The sequence below is a fragment of the Montipora foliosa genome, chromosome 12, assembly GCF_036669935.1.
Source record: "Montipora foliosa isolate CH-2021 chromosome 12, ASM3666993v2, whole genome shotgun sequence".
Lineage (NCBI taxonomy): Eukaryota > Metazoa > Cnidaria > Anthozoa > Scleractinia > Acroporidae > Montipora > Montipora foliosa.
Genome location: NC_090880.1, coordinates 40,286,027 through 40,303,526, shown reverse-complemented (window position 1 = coordinate 40,303,526; position 17,500 = coordinate 40,286,027). Strand labels below are relative to the sequence as shown.

General features: G+C 39.4%; 1 protein-coding gene across 1 annotated transcript in view; it reads right to left on the bottom strand.

Moving 5' to 3' along the window:
* LOC137981178 (uncharacterized) overlaps window positions 1–17,500 on the bottom strand; it is a 35,447-nt gene that overhangs the window by 7,117 nt on the left and 10,830 nt on the right. Inside the window, exons 7-9 of the mRNA XM_068828514.1 lie at window positions 7,967–8,029; window positions 6,626–6,974; window positions 1–79 (exon numbers count right to left, since the gene is read on the bottom strand). The exon at window positions 1–79 is cut by the window's left edge and continues 4 nt beyond it. Coding sequence (XP_068684615.1) covers window positions 1–79; window positions 6,626–6,974; window positions 7,967–8,029 — 491 coding nt within the window. The remainder of the gene's footprint in view (window positions 80–6,625; window positions 6,975–7,966; window positions 8,030–17,500) is intronic.

Here is a 17,500-nt window from a genome sequence, read left to right as displayed (position 1 = left end):
TTAAAAGTGGTGATGTTGTTTTCAAGGCCTTGTATGTAATTTGAAAGTTTCGTGAAATCATCATTGAAAGGGTAACTTCCTGAAAAAGAAAGAAAGAAAGAAAGAAAAAGAAAATTTGCTTTGAGACAACTCGAACCCAAATGTTACATGGACTCTAAAACATCGGAATGTGAAACACAAGAAAAGAATAACCTTTGCATGTATGTTTTTAATGTGGATACGATTAGTTAGTTAGTTAGTTAGTTAATGTCATAATTGCAGTTTGATAATCGACCCCTTTGTGGAAAGATCCTGTACGTGACTCCTTCTCAACGGCAGGAATATTTCGCTGAACCGATGGCATTGGTGAAATAGAGCGCTTGCAGGGGTTTCAATAACTTTTGAAGTAGATGCCTGAGCTAATCGTTGTAAGGGGCAATCACTCTTGTCGTTTACAAGGATCTCAGTGAAAATCAAGGCAAAGTCGCAGACGGAGAGAGGCAAATTTTTGACAAAGTGACAGACGGCGGTATACCGCCGGTGACCGGCTTGAAATGAAACCTCTGCTTGCAACCCTCTTTGAAAGGAGAATTGCGATAAGCAAACAGCATTTTTCTGTAAACTCTGACTGGTGGTAGGATGGTTGCACGGAACCCCGAATTTTCTGTTTTAAGTTGCCTTGGTAACGCCTTTGCGACAGGCGCTGTTTGCTAAGCAACAACTACCGCAACAACAAGAGTTGTCAACCTCGTCCGCAGTGTCTCTCGTCTTCCTTTTCTTGTATGTCCTCACGTACCCGTGAATGTAGACTTGCCGCAAGTCGACCTCACGATAACCCCAGAAGAAAATGTTTCGGCGAGCGAATCGTGATTTTTCGTACGCGAAGTGAATGAGCGAGCGACAAAGTCGCAAGAGGTCGACTTGTCTCGCTTGCAAAGTTTTCATTTGCGTCTCGCGCCAAAAAGGGGATGACGTCATTCGCAAGCCCTGAACTTGATGGCGCAATCCGACGAAAACAGTCGAACATGTTTGTTTCTACGAAATCGAAAGAGGAAATTTGTTAACTTTGTGCTAAAGGTATCAGAAACAAAGATGAAATAAAATGAAAGCTTTTTTTCAATCTCGAGTCGCCGCTTGGAAAGGAGATCTCCAGTGGTATTTTCTGGACCAAGACTTGGGCCGTGATTTGTGCCGATAGAAACGAAAGACTAATATATTCGAAAGATTAGCAAGTAAGGGAAAGCTTCGAATCGTCAAGAAAGTCAATTGATTTCACTCATGAAATATCAGGTACGCTTCAGGTGTAGGAGACGTACTAGACCGGGATTAAAAGATGCATCTTAGTGAAACTTAAGCTTGCCATTTAGCGATGCAATGACTCTCGTCGATGAATACACATGCATTTTAAAATTTTTTGTTAGTCGTTGAGAATCGCCTCGGGACTTCCAGACACCCGTTTATACTTAAGATTTTAAATGTGTTGTGTCCTAAAGAGCGACCGGCTAGAGACCAAATCTTTCGTGAGTGAAATCAGTGGAAGAATTACGAAGACGATAGCATTGCCACCCGCTCCAAGTAAACGACCAAAAGCGTACGGGACTAGTTCAAAGGTCAGACTTTTCCCAGCTCCGGTTGGAAAAGACACAAACATATCTATGCAAGACAGATATTCTTCAATTATTTTTCCTCTGATGGTCGCGTAATTTGGAATATCCGGTGGCCTTAGTTGCATGTTTGAAAATCACGTTTCACTGCGTGTGGCAAATTTTGATTGACAACTCTATCCCCTGGGGTCCATGAGGACTACTCTGATTGGCCTAGCTCAGCGACCCGTTTTTCGGTCGCTAAATTGGCGCCAATCAAGTATGAAAAGTCCTTCGTTCCGCGCGTATCTAGACGAAGGACTTTTCGAAAGTCTACCGTGAATGTAAGATGCACACTTCTAAGCATATCCGAGTATGGGCGTGAAGAGAACCCTTGACTAGCGTGGAACGTAAAGTACATTTTTAACTTATTCAATGGATGAAGTTACACGACCTTTCAACAACTTTGATCAGTTTATTTGCATTTCCTTCTCAACGACTGTTATTTCACTATGAAGGAAACAATAGCAGGAAATAAAGGGATGATAATAAAAACATATTATATCCATCAAAATACAGTATTTGTTAACAAGGTGAAAAAAGGTTACACTGGGTCTTAGAGACCTCAAATACGAAGTAAACCATCGAGCGTAACATCATCTTAACATGAGCGTTCACTGAGGTAGTCTAGAAGAAATGAAGCAAGCGCGAATTCAACAAAAGCACGCTCTGATGGAAAACCATGTAAGACGTTCTTTTTGTCAAAAAGTGGAAGAAATTCTGAAGAAACTGCTTGTTTCTTCGGATCAAAGTCTGGTTGAAAGCATAATCGAGGGCAATTGCTGACAATTATGACCCCTTAGCTACGCCTTCTTTGTGACGGGAAGCAATTTATCAATGACAAATACGTGTCACGGCGATGGGACTGCAGTTTACGTCTGCCAACATTTTTTGGATCATATCGATAAAAAAATGCCCGGTTATGAAATACAGATCTTTGCTTCAGGAATATTTCATAATTTGCAAAGATGTGTTCAAACTGTCAATGGGGAGCTCTCATATTTGTATATTTCTGTATATCCCCTTTGATCCCCACGCCTTGAATGAAAATAAAAAAAAACGATACAATTTCATTGATAACACTTGCACTCCGGAAGTATTTTTTGCTCTCAGTTCGTCCGTAAGAGCATCATCATGATTCGGATGAATTGGAAAATGATAATTTGGCATCCAAATCGAAAACTTGACTTTTTCTGTAATTTCTGTGTATGCTTTGGCACCAAGACGCCGCTTTCGATTTACAATTTTTACTGAATGCCTTCGGATGTGTGATGAATAGAGGTGGATTAGTTGTCCAAAAGTGATAAAGGTTAATTGGAATAAAGCGATTTGTGAGTGAAAGTACATAACGGGGGTTTGTTTGTGTTGGGGACATTTTCTCGTGTCCAAAACCAGCGGCACTTAAGTTTGGTTCGGGCAAAACGTGACTCCAAGGAGACATTAAAACTTGGATCAGCTCGAGCTACACAAACTTTATTTTCTATTCCATCTCCTATGACTAGACTGTCAGTTTAAAATTATGTGGACATGCACTCTCCTTACCTTCGATAGCAGTTCCAGAACGGTTTTTCGTTTCAAAAAATCCAGTCAGGATCAGAGCTGTCAGCGCGAGGGCAGCTACTGAAGCTATGGCAACAATTACGATTAATGTAACCAGCGTCGTGCTAAGTGATGGCCTTTCTCGGACGTTGTCGTCTTTATCAGTGCTGTTTACGTCCCTGTCTTTTGATAAATTTGTCTTAGCTGCGTTACGCAAATGATCCGGCGTTTGCACAGCTTTCAGAAACTGCGATCTGGGGTCTGTTTCTTGGAAATCTTCCAAAATGTCATTATTATTTTGAAACGACTTGTTTTCAACAACAACAGCTCCCCGAAAAACGTTCCTCGATGCATTCTTATCCGAATTGGGACGATGCGGCATTTTTATCTCTTCAACTGTCCACGCTCTTTGCGCCGGCATTTTTTTTCTAGTTTCACGTGTCCATGCTCCTTGAGGGTGCCGATTACTTTGAGAAACGAAAGCCATTGCCTTCTTTGATATCAATATCAGAGATTCTCTCTTGCCAAGCCCAACAACACACCTCCAAGCACGCGGCAGGCTACCCGGAAACCTTGTGAAAATGGGCGGACAGATATGTATGTGACCAACGTATAGGATGATATGCTTCTTATCTTACATAACCTCAATAGACAGCACGTAACCATGAACCACTGTTTTAAGCGGGGTTCCTACGCAATTAACTGGATCCCTTTGACCCACATGAATAGTATTTTAACACTGCTCACTGCAGTTTGTTGCCTTGAAATGGGAATCCTTCAAATGGTTTTTTCTAAAAGTTATGGCTACAATCCAGCATATTTTGGTATTCGGCGAAGTTATTTACTACTTTCCTAAAAAAAGAAACCAGTTTTGAAAGGCACAAAACTTGATCAAACAATCAACAACTGTGACCCATCTCAGTGGCAAATATGCATGTGTTCAAAGTTTAATGGGATTTTGGCAAGCTACATAGTGCAGAGTGCACATTTCTCTTGTCGCATGAATTGCATGAATGCTAGAATCAATCATTCTATGAAGAAAATTTCTATTTAGAATGATAGAGTTCTCCAAGTGCGTTTTGTCCGACTTGGGAGATTGTTTTCCCACCAAACTTGTCGACGATTTCGATAGTCACTGATGAACAGCAAAGAAAATGTTGCGAACAAGTAAACGAGTGAGCCAAAGTCCAGAGCTATCAAATTTCGTTCCCATAATTCCATGATGCCGTACGGAAAGTGACTTGGAAAAAGCTCACGTTGCTTTTGAGTGCGCACACGTGTGATTTGAATTTGTGGAGCGGTTATGTAACCGGTTCCCCTGCTTTGCAGGCTTTGGGCTTTGCACACGAATCATTGGATCGACGGAAACAGAATGCAAAACATCTTGCGACCTTAGGTTACGAGTTTGTTTATTCTAATAGTTCGTCATCTGGACAGTTAAGGTTTCACCACCTTGGATGCCAGCGATTTTTTTTGCATTGAAGGCGTTAAATAGCCAGGGCTGGTCGTTGTTGCAAACACGTCTCTTCTTTTTTACCTTTTTCAAGGTTTTGTTCATTGAAGCAGTGAGGTAGTTGCTGACTCGGCATTCGTGACGTATAGAGGATCAATGTATGAGATACCTTCATTAAAAGTCCTTCGCTGATAAATGACTTTCCTTTTTAAATAAAAAACGAATCAACGAGCGGTTGAAACCCGAACTCAACAAACAAGTTAATCATGTTAGTTTTCATTACACTTTTAAACTTTTACGGCTATGTCAGTTGTATTTTCTATAATATTATTGCTTAGTTTGCATTTGTATGCTTGTAACGGGCATTTAATCTACAAAGAATCATTGTATTGATTGTTATGTGTATAAATGGATTATCTCGTAAAAATTTTAATATTACAGTCACAATGGCTGATGATGATGTTTGAGACATCGAAACATTAGAAACGTATTTTAAAAAATAATGAATAAAACAAAAACCTTTTTGATGTTCCTTTCACTGTCAGTACCAGATTTGACTGTGGCAGTAATCGGTGCTACGTAACAAAAAACAAACTTGTGACGAAGTTAGTTGTCAGTTATCGTAGTAAGTTAGCGTAGTGAAAGAAACTCTCAAAAGGTCAAGGGGCGGGTCTTTTAAAGAAAAAAAAAGAAGACTATCAAAATGCGTGACGAACTCCTGTCATGTGTCTGCTTGGGTTATGCAGTGTTGAGGGTTTGTTGGCATAGGAACAGGTCCATCTTTTAGCTCTTCTTCGATTCTTTGACTCGTCCTTCAACAATACGGCATGCTTATTTGATTGAACAGCCGTTTGAAGCCCATAACACAGTGACCCCGGGTCGCCCTGGGTTTGCCCCATCTGAAATATCCAGCTCGAGGTAGAGCCACAACAGCCATGTCGTGACTTTTCCCGGGCGGCACCTTCATGCGTATCTTCAAGTTGGCGGACGGTCAAAAAATAAATAAGCATTTTTATACTTCGTGATGAAGTATCGAGTGCTTAGTTGAGATTTTCAAGTTTAATAACTACAAGGACACGATGACATGCAGAGGTGACAAACAAATGGCACAACTCGTTTACCTAACGGCTTTAAACATTTTAATTCCCCTCATTGCCACTCGCAGGTTCTGTAGGAGCTAGGTTTTGAGTATTAAATTTAATAGCACCGTTGTGAGGACATCGATTGCGTAACAATGGATAAAAAAAGTGATAAGACGTAATTCTGTCGATCGCCTTATCAATGACGGTGCCTCGTTGTCCCAGAAGGGAAACATGAATAGAAAACTTTGGTGGAGGGAAGAGTCATGTACACTACGAACGGATCCTCCATAAATAGTTCGTGGAAGAAACGCTAAATGGATTAGTAGTAAATAATTAAATACATACGAGGCATAGCAATGGAAAGTTGATGTTGATGAGCGTTTTTGCAATGTAACTTTGAAATGCAAAACGGTAAGGTCCAAAAGAGTTCATGGCTCAGTATTGCACTTTGAGGCACAAGCATAGAAACTGATTACAGAAAGCAAAGCAAATTAGCCTACGGTACTTGATGTGTATGACAATATCATATTGCCAAGTTATTATTTGCGATTCTTTTTCTTTCTGGAAAACCGGCCGTTCCGACTTTTTGGTTTTACAAGAGATCCTCCTTTCATACTAAGAAACTATACTTCCCACGTCAAATGACCCTTTTTAACTAGTGGAAATGGCTACAAATGACTGCCATGCGCCAAAAACGAACTTTTACAAAAAAAAAAAAAAGAGTGATAAACGGTGGAAAATAACTTAGTTAATAACCTTCGGAGGGGATAAGTCTCGGAGCAAGACAGTATCAAATTTACTATGTAGTGGAAACCATTCAGGGAACAAAGGTTAAACTCTTCTCTTTGGGGTAACTTTGTTTGTTCTAACGATACTATGACAAGTTAGCAATATTGAAATATTTCTGCATGCTTTACTTCTTAACTAACCTCGCAACGTAGAACAATCATTCGCCAGACTGTTTTGCGCCAAAATCATCTTGAAAGCCAATGCCAAAGTACCTGCTGCAGTCAGGAAAGAAACAACAACAACTATGGTTATGATGCACAGCATTCGCTGAACAGCCACCTGAACTGATTGACAAGAATGCGGGGATTCTTTGCACGCTTTTCCTCTCTTGTTGGCCGGTGCTTGTCTTTCAAGAGGCACTTGTTTTGGTTCAGGAACAACTGCATTTTCCACCACGAAGTCATAAATTCCTCCATCGATTGCCCCTTCTTTGCATCTCATTTCAACGTCATTGTAGTAAATGTTCCTTCTTGGAGCTGCTTGCCTACTCATCATTTATGCTTTTTTACTGTAGCTCCGTTCGCTCCTCCAAATGTGCAAACTAACAGTTAAGTGGGTTTTCCTTAGAAATTGTATCTTTTACTGCTTCTTTAATGACATTTATGCGTGCCCTGAATATTGAGGTTATAAAACACTATCATATGTACGTGTTGCCATGTGATACTATATTTTGACTTCCGATGCCATTGATCGCTTTTTGAATCATAATTCAGCTACCGTGGAACATGACCTTTGGTGTGTGTTGGGGGAGGGGTTAGTGTCCTTCCCCTTTCGTACCAACATTAAAATTTATGAACGGCATTATTGTTTCGTTTGTTGGTAATGTCATGCATACTCGAATTTTGAATTTCGGCCCGGTTCTTGCTTTGTTTTCCTGTTAAGGGAGGCTACTGAGAATATAACTATCGCCAAGGAAATGATAAAAAGCGGGTTACTTTTCCTCGTCGCATCAGTCATTTTGTGTTGTCGTACATTCCTGCTTTGGTCTGCTTTATTTGTTTAATCGGAACTAACTGGATCTAACTGCATGTTAAGCTCCAGTTGACAATGCAGACTGTTTCTTGTCAAGCTCACCTTGTGGAGCTTACAATGGATGTTCCAGAATATTAAGTGATAATTGATGCTTTCCGGATTCGTGTTTTTTAATCTTTGGATTGGGTTCATTTGTATTACATTGACACACCATATGTTAATGATGCCGCCCCAGTGTGCAGTAATTAGTTAAAAAGAAATGGCTTGTATGTTTTAGTGAAGGTAAATTTGGAATATTTTATATCATTTCGTAAGTGTGTTTTCATAACATAACTCACGCGAGACAGTTGAGTTCAATGGTGGTCCTGCCTTCGTTCCAACCGCCGTAGTCCTGACCATTATGCATACCAGACAGGATTCTTATCGTTGTCCTTGAAAACTTGCTGGCACTGAGCAAGAGTGATTAGGAGGCGTGCAAATTAGATCCTCTTTTCTCTCAAAACAATTACCTGATACCGTTTCAAATACATCCCATCTAATGTTCCTTTATCAATATCATTATCTTCTATTTTCTTTTATTAAACAGGGAACATAAAATTGATTTGAAGATAGAGGTGATAGATGTGCGATAAGTCCTTGTTATGTTGTCGTTGAAAGGTCACGAACATGCCCGAACTTGAATGTGATTGCACCATGCGTCGTCTTGGTCGCAAAGGAATTAGAACAAACCGGTGAGATTGGAGGAAGGGTTTACAGAAAAGCCAGCATGTTTGGACATACGTTTCAAGGGAAGGTAGTAATTTACGTGAGACAGATTTTGGGTCCCCGGTCACTCCGTGGAAAAAAACACGGCTTTCGAGTCGTTGCTTGCAACAGTGAGCTAAGTCAAGTTGAGCGAATTAAAGCTAATTAAAATCAAGAAATAACCCAGTGCCTGATGATACTATTTAATTAAGGTGGAAGATTTTATTTCTTAGTTTGCAAGGCCGTCGGATCCGTATAAGAGGGAGGCTCGTTTAATCCGTTTCCTCCTGGCGTATTTTCTTTCACTGAGAGATGAAGCTGTTGCACATGGATCCGAGGAGGTTTTCATGTTTTCATTTTTCTTGTCCGTAATATTCATTTGCACGGACAAACGATTACAAAACGTTTTGTCGGGGAGCTTGGACTTCGTACCACTTATGGTCGTCTTTATTTATGTTTTAAAAGTCTGAAAAGGAACAGACTATTATTGAAATAAATATAAATACAGCAAATTTACAAATTCATATAAAAATACTCTTTGACGATCTAAATATACAATAATACAATTAACGTCAAAAAAGGAAAGAGGGTCCGATGGAGACAAGATTCCCTTTGATGCGTTTAACGTAGACTAGAGATAAAAAGCGAATCGATGTTCTTTTCAAACTGTTTTCTTGGGAGTTAATGTTTGCTCCTTGGTTTTCTTCTTTTAGTTTGCAACTCATCATAATATTTATAAATAACATTTCGGTTTTTACGAAAACGCTTCTCTTACCAACTAAACACTAACAACGACGTAATCTCTATATTAACCCTTTTTAAAACTCTTATTTAGTGGGTGTTACTTAGCGTTACACCTACGCTCCTTTTGAAAACAAAAAAAGGAGAACCCGGTGCGTATCTTTAAAACATAGACTAAAACATAAACATGATCAGTAAAATAGACATGTTTAAAACATAGACATCCTTGGGGGCGAGAAAGAGCTGCCAAAAACTCTCGAGACTGAAATGGAGAGGAAGAGTCAGGTAACTGAAGTAAACTTGAATCTTCTGGAGAAAGGTCAACCATGCATTGCGACCTGTTAATGAGCGCTATTTCTATCCACAATCTGTGGGTTCACACTGGGCACTAAGTCTGTCTAAGTCTGTCTTAGCCTAAGTCAAGCCAAGTCACCCTAAGTCCGCTTAAGTGTTCAGACATATCTAGAAGACAAATTCTTTCCGCGCAAAGCTGTCATCATTAACGATAAAAATAACAGATAAGGTAACTAACATCATAAACGTGGTGAGGTAGTCACGATCCATTTTAGCGAAGAAGTTGAGATCAAAATGAGACCAAGAAGCCGTAAAATCGCTGTAATTGCGACTGTTGTCTCTTTATTAAAATTACACAGGTTGATCAGCCAAATAAATGTGCACATTGTCATTTCTGCGGCTGAAAATGGTGAATTTGAGCGATTTGGTGGGTTTTCCGTTGACTTCAGCCGCAGATATGACAATACACAGCAACTGAGGTTATTTTGAGCTTTAACATAGTCATTTCTCGATCTAAGTTTACTATATTAGGACTCTTCAATATTTCCCATACATTTCTTTATATTTCGAACATACAAACAGACACACTGTTTGTGTGGGCTCCCTATGGCTGGAGCACCAGGTTTAACCACAACGGGCGTTTTCTGGGGAAAATGATACATTTGAAGTATTATCTTTTTCCCGGTATTAACCAAATCGGACCGGAATTGTTCGTGACGTAACAAAGTAAATTCATGTTGATCACGTTTCTCCAAGAAGTAAAATCTCGCTCTCTTGCGGGGAATTTGCAATTCGCATGCTCCCTTGCCTTTTTATAATGCCTGTATCCACATTTAGGGCGCGTTTGATTGACCCTATTCCGGAATAAGAATACGTGGAGTGGTGATTTAAAACACTGTGCGTGGCGTTTTGCAGCAACACAGATAATAAAGCTATGTTTAAAATTGCATTTTAGCAGATGTTTGACAATATTAATGTGAATATCCGCAAAAACGAAGGATTTCTTTCTTCTATTCCCTATATTCCTATTCCGGAGTACGGTCAATCGAACGCGCCCTTAGCTTCTCTGTTGCTCCAGCGTATAGAGTGCCTTTTAGCAGTCACTTCATTGCTAAAGCGTGCCACCCGCCCGATCCTCAAGCAATGCTGACCTTTCCACGCCTTCTTCTTACACCTCTATTTGAATGTGCACGTTTCCCTTCCCTCGGAACCAAAATAAATACTGACTCTCTGGTGGACTTTTTAATGTCGTGCAAGCAATTGGAATGCAGGAATGAACTGTGGTTTGTTTCCAATGGAACCCTATACGCCACTGATCTACGAGGCAGACATAGGGTAAGGCACCCAAAAAGCCACTATATTTCCGATATAGTTAACTGCCTAAGACTGGTAGCAAGGAGAGTCACGAAAGCGAGGCTTGCGAACTTGGAAAAGGATTTTCGTTTTAGTCTTTAATAATCGTAGTTAAACGATGGTCAAATAATGTACGGTTGCGTTGTGCTCTCATTTTCGCTTTCCATCTAGTCAGGAACTGCCCTCAAGAAGGGAAGCATTTTATTGAAGGGCGGACAGATTCCCCCGATATGCTCCGTAACAGTTAGTACGCAAGAAAGCTGGAGGTCATTTCAGGTGGTGTGCAGACAATGTTTAATCCCCATGAAACAATCTGTAGCAAAGAGCGGTCCTCGTAAAGAGAAGCAAAACAAACAGGGTCGTCGAGCAGAACACTCGGGAGATAATTCATCCAAGTCACCGGCGGAAAGGCGAAGGGCAAACGAGCAGGAAGGCATGCACAGTTGGTTTCAATTCATCAGAAGAATGTAGTGCAGCGAACACTGGTGTGATCTGCGACCACGACTACAAGAACCCATTGGCAGACGTGGACGAGCAACCACAGGAATTTCAGTGCTATGCTAGACCGAGCTGATAATGAAAGACCTTTGGGAAATGGAAAGGGAAACAAACAAACAACGACAACAACAACCACTGACTCGCCAAGACGTTTAAGTAGATGCTATAGACCACTTTCATAAATGGCGACTGATTTAATATTCTATTGTATTTATGTTAATTGGACCTACTGGCCTCATTTTGGGTAACGTATTCTTTTGAATTTTGCCCATTGCAACGAGGCTAGGAAGGCTTGTCAGCATTAAAACAAAAGAATATTTTATTCGGCCGTCATTATGAAAAGGGTCTATTGCCTAAAGAAACAGAGCAAATGGTTCAAGACGTGTTGAAAAGCGCAATCAGTAAACTTTTACACAGGGATTCATTCACTATCGTGTGTCATGCTTCTCTTAAAAACCTTGGATTGAGGGAGGAGTTTATTCGTTCGCAGTTTCTGCCAGTACACGCTTACGAAGTAACTTGATTAGATGCATGGCGAAGTGTCCCCAGGCTCTTATCGCAACTTCAACATCAGTCATTCACGACATTCACGACGTGTATGTCTTCATAAGAATGAAGAAAATACACGTCGCAACGTGCCCACCAAACTCTGCTCCTTTAGTAAAGCTACATTGCACTAACCTCAACCTAAATATAATGCTAACACTAACACTTATCTTTTTGTTGGAAATGGTAGAAAATGCAACTCATAAGACATTTTGTGTTGAGTATCAAAATTGGACGTGCATCTACTTGCATTTCTCTGGACGTAAGTGCCAAAAGATAAAATTCTAACCAACATGCCTTTAATCGTTTTCAAAATACCCAGGCACGTGCGTTATAACTGCGCTTTTAATAGAAAAACCTTCCTCTCCAAAGTCCACACGGAGTGATCTTAAACATGGTCACGCTGTAAAGTTACTGTGTAGCAGACAAGGAATGACAACTGAAAGGATTCTAACTCTGTATTTTCTCAATTTGCTGGCAAATGAAACTCCCCTGAAAATGACCAGTTTGCTTCTAGAATTAACACCCTCTTACCTACATTTTCTCATGGAAACAATACCCAGATACCTACCATTATTATTTGGGAAAGATTGAATTTTTAGGCATTTATTTCCTTCATTTTTCCAAATCCACACATGCCTTTTTTGAAGATTGTGGAAGACAGAATTTTGCCTCCTTACCGTGGGTCTGTTCAGTAATAGATCACAGAAGACATCAAAATGTGGTAAGAACATCAGTGACACACTCGGCTATCGCCTCGTGTGCCACTTTTTTGTTCTTACTACATTTTGACGTCATCTGTGATCTATTACTGAACAGACGCACGGCAACATGGAATCTATTTGTTAAACATTTCCAGCAATGCCTTCAACCGAGGAACTTTCTTTAAACGAGGTTACGTTGAAATTAGTTCTGTTGCTGTTGTTAGAGAAAGTACGTCCCAAGACGAATGATCTGGAAAACAGGCTAGCAACAGCCGAAAAACCCACCTACGATTTGGAGCCACGAGTTGAAAACCTTAAATTTGATCATGATACTCTCTAACAATATACAAGAAAATTCAACGTCGAGGTTCATGGAATACCAGAATGCGAAGGTGAGAACCTGAGAGAAATTATCACAAAGGTAGGGCAAAATATTTCTGTTGATATATCTGACAATGACATCGACGTTGTGCACAGATTGTACAGGAAACCTCCTGCCAAAAAGCCTGTTATTGTGAGATTCAGTTCTTATAAAGAGAAAAGATAATTCTATAAGGGCAAGTTTAACTAAAAGGACACGAACTTATCAGGAATTTTTGTCTCTACGCTTTCTGACTCTCAAACAAGAATTTTCATCAACGAAAATCTCCGGCACCCAGAGACTACAGGAACTCCTAGCCATGGCAAGAAATATGAAAAGAGCACAAAAGTTAAATCGGGTTTGGACAGTACACGGAAAACAGAGGATTCCAGCGTTGGGACTTGGAAAATTTGGCTTCCTGATGTCATGAGTGATGTCATGGCTAACAAGGCATTTGTTAATGAATGAGTTGCCAGTAATCGGATCACTGTTTATTCGCAAAGGGTTCTTGGATCGCGAGGGGGCAAACATTGTAAGTCGCTGTAAGAAAGTGTGTGGTGGAAACTTTTTTCGACGTCCAAAAAACGATTTTGGAGAGAGATCAATGCTTTTTTCGACACAGTTTTATCCGAAATTGATTTGGGCAATGTTGATACGCAGCAAGTGCAAGTTGTTGTTTGAGTAACCGTGAAATATGAGATAAAATCAACCTTGCTCTTGTAAGGTTTATTGTGAAATTGACATTTTGTCAAAGCCTCGATATATTACAAAATTAGGTATAAATCTGGAGGAAATAACTCAATGCAATAAACCCTTTTGAGTTGTATTTACGTGTGCATAGGCTTTTGTCGTATTAGTTACGTCTTGCATAAAAGAATTATGGCTTCTAGAAATTACCTCCTCAAAGGAGAAAAGTTGTTGTCTGAGGAGATGGAAATTGTTTTTACAGAGCTATTGCTCTTTGGAATGGATGAAATGAGCGATGAGAAACATGAGGAAATCCATACGTTGAGTTTTAGTTTGATTGAGAAAAATCAAACGGTTTTGAGCCGCTACTATTGTCTACAAATCTGTGAGAGCCAATCACTTTAATGTATTACGATGATTCTTCTCAAGCAAACCGTTTCAATCTTCCCTCGATTCTGCCTAGAGGTAGCTGTTGTAATTCTCTTCTTCCAGAGAATACATCATTCACTTTTTCGACAGCTTTAGGCAACACTGGGAATTCATATGCCTCAGGTGTTAAACAAACCTTTTCTTCTGTCAAACTACCATCTACAAGTATTAAAGTAACTGGATCCAAGCAAACTTGTCAAGCTCCACTATGACTTCGACCAATACAAAAGCGTCATCATATATTAGTTCTGTGTATATCTGATCTTTGGAGCAGGTCTTAAATGTTTTAATACTCACACAATCGTACTCTTTTGTGCACAAAGTTAGTATAGGACATTCAAAGGTTCTGTAACCTCGTACAAAATTATTATTACTCATCGAAACCTTCAATTGGACACGATTAATAGCTCTAGCGCACGACAAAACATCATTGTTATTCCTGGACGAGTAAAATCTTAATATTCCAACGTAAGGAAGAATCTTTTACTTGTCTGGGTACCTTTGAGCGTTGTCACAACCCCACACAGCACAATGATCGCCACTAGGCATATTTCCAATATAATTTGAATTGCTGAGTTTAGAAATAGGCCAACATCCAGCCTATACATACGTTAATGCAACTGAAAAGGCTTTATTGTGTTACTTCCTCCAAATTTATTCCTAATTTTGTACAATTTTGAGACCATTTCACAATAATCCTTAAGCAAGCAAGGTTATTCAAACAAAAACTTACACTTGCCACCTGTCTACATTGCTCAAATCGATTTCTGATAAAACTGTGTCGAAAAAAGCGTTGATCTCTCTCCAAAAATCGCTTTTTGGACGTCGAAAAGGTTTCCGCCATACATTTTTGCAATATTTGCCCGGTAGGAATCCCACAACCCTTTGCGTATAAAGTAGGGATCCGATTACTGGCAACTCATTCATTGTCTCTGTCTGTTCTTGAATTGTTTTTTTTTTCTTTAATTAGATTGAGATAAGTCTCTTTAATTAACTTGAGATAGATTAACTTAAAGTAAGTTTACACTTTGTCCATATTACAGCGATGTTTGTATATTACGCTTTAATTAGGTTTTCTTTCGGGTCGTTAGGCGGCATAACATAACTATTTCATGTTATCCGGTCGGCTCATCTAACGAAATTTCGTTGTTTTGAGTGTTGACTGTGTATACTGTGTGCCGCAAAATTTGTTATCTTAGGAATTCAGCTCACCGTAATGTACCGTTGCCTTATACGTTTAGTAATTTACGATATCGAGCAACATTTTCGAATATCATCAATTTAAACCGTGTATCCGTTTTCCCATATTTCCCTTCAGGTAATTTGGTAGCACTTTTTGTATTCTTTATTCTTTGGTGCCTGTAGTCCCAGTTGCACATCAAAACAGATTTAAATGGTTGATTCTTCCACATTAATTTCGTTAACGTAAAGGGCGTAAGTAATTAAAAAAATAGAAGAACAATTTTCACTTGGTACCCGAAGCGCCAAGCAGATATCATATTTCACAGGAAACTCATTCGACGGCTCAAACAGACACCCAATGGAAAAATGAATGGGGAGCAGAGCTGCATATTAGTTATGGCACCTCAAACTCCATTGGAGTTGAAATTATGGTCAAAGATGGCTTTGATTGTACTGTTTGTCAAAAGATCCTAGATCCCTTGGGAAGATACATTATTCTAAAAGCTGTTATAAAGGAAACGTTGTACGTGTTGAGAAATCTAGAGCCAAATAAGGACAAAGAGATAATAAATTTCTTGAAAAATCTTATCATTTTAAGAATGAAAATCTGGATTCCCAAGAAAATATCGTAATGGGAGGCGACTTTATCTTTCCTTTCAGACCCTTTCAATCTTCTTGTTGATAATCGTGGTGGCATTTTAAATCAACGAAAATCAGCTACAACTTGCATTGGCTATTTACGAACCAAACTCGATGAAAGTAGATGTATGAAGAATAAAAAATCTGGAGACAATGAGTTTCACATGGAGTCAAAATTTGGCGGCTGGATTACTGGCTGATTTCGCACTATTTAAATGATTTAGTACGATGAACCGATATAATCCCTGCTATAAGAACAGACCACGATGCAATTTTCTTAGAAACTGGAAAGCTTCAAAACGAGATTAAAGGTCCGGGTCATCATTGGAAGATGAATTTCTCTTTGTTGACCGATGAAGAACACAAATAGTATCACTGAAATGATTCCAATATGGACTGATGAGGGAAGGAAAGATCTGTCACAGCGTTTGGGAATGGATTAAATTTAATATAAGGACTCATGCCATTTGTCACTCTAAAAGAAGAGCGACGCAAAGGAATGAGAGAAAATCAACTTTATAGAAAAAGGATTGAATAAAGCAAAGCTAGCATTTGAAAGAAATCCAGATGACTTTAACGCAACCCGTTATTATGAAACCCGTGAGAGACTTGAGTCATTCTACGACAATAAAACAAAAGGAATAGTATTAATACGTGCACGAGCTCGGTGGCACGAGAATGGAAAAAAAAACACGAAATACTTTTTGAACTTACAAAAAAGAAATCATGTTAAAAAACATACAAGGAAACTGAACATAAACGGTACAATCGAAACAGACCCAACGTGCATATTGATGGTCAGGAAAGATTCTACCGTGAACTTTATAAAAGTAATTATCAGATCAGAATGTCGCTCAGAACATTTCTTCATTCCTATGTGAGCTAAATATACCAAAACTCTCCGTAGAACAAAAACGTTCTTCTCAAATTGGCAGATGTTGTCCTCCTTAGTGACGTCCCACCTTAATCTTTATGCGTTGTCGGGCCTGTCGCGCAAGTGTGTCCTACAGAAAGGCAAAGCTGTCGAGAAAAGCGGTGCCGCACCATCCTGTCCAGCTCTCTTTATGGGTTGCATAACTGCTTTTCAACATATATTAAGAATAAACTATTGTAATTTACTGTCCGGCAGTGAGCCATTCCAGCTTTAATTTGAATTGGACCTTTTTATATATATTAAAGCTTTAAGGTCACGGTCATGCTGTGTGGATATTGATAATAGCTACTATCTTCGAGCATTTATTATCCATCCTTGATACATTACAAAGGACACCGAGAACTCCGTGTCAGACCGGCGCACAGAGCACCTTTATTTATGACAAGAATAGAAAGTCTAGAAAGGAACGACTTTCTTTTCAGTTGTTTAAAGACTTTAACGTTTGCAACTATGTCCTCACGTAGAAGTAGTCCGAAACAAATAGCGTTTTTTATACGGCCGAATTATATGGACCAAATGACAGCCTAGGAATGGTCTCTCTCAGCTGTCGTATCATTATTTATCACCCCCAACCCAAAAAGCTTAAATTTCAACGTTTTCTTATGTTTTAAATATGCATTTTCATTAGCGAGGTTTTTTTAAACTGTCGCGTTAATGTCTTGCGTGGAGATCATATTGTGGGTTTTTATCTGAGGTCATGGCGGCTATGTTGGTGTACAGAACAATGCTGTAAAATGTCTTCTGGGAAGTTGACTCTATTATTGTGCAAAAACTTGTGGAAACATTTTCTATTGTTTTGTACACACACCAACATGGCGTTCTCATCACGTGGATTAAACCAAGGATTGAAGTCAAAATACTTGGTTTCCCAAATTTTGTAGGCTCTGCCCAATGTTACGCAATGCTCCTCGTAAATCTGTAAAGCCATGCG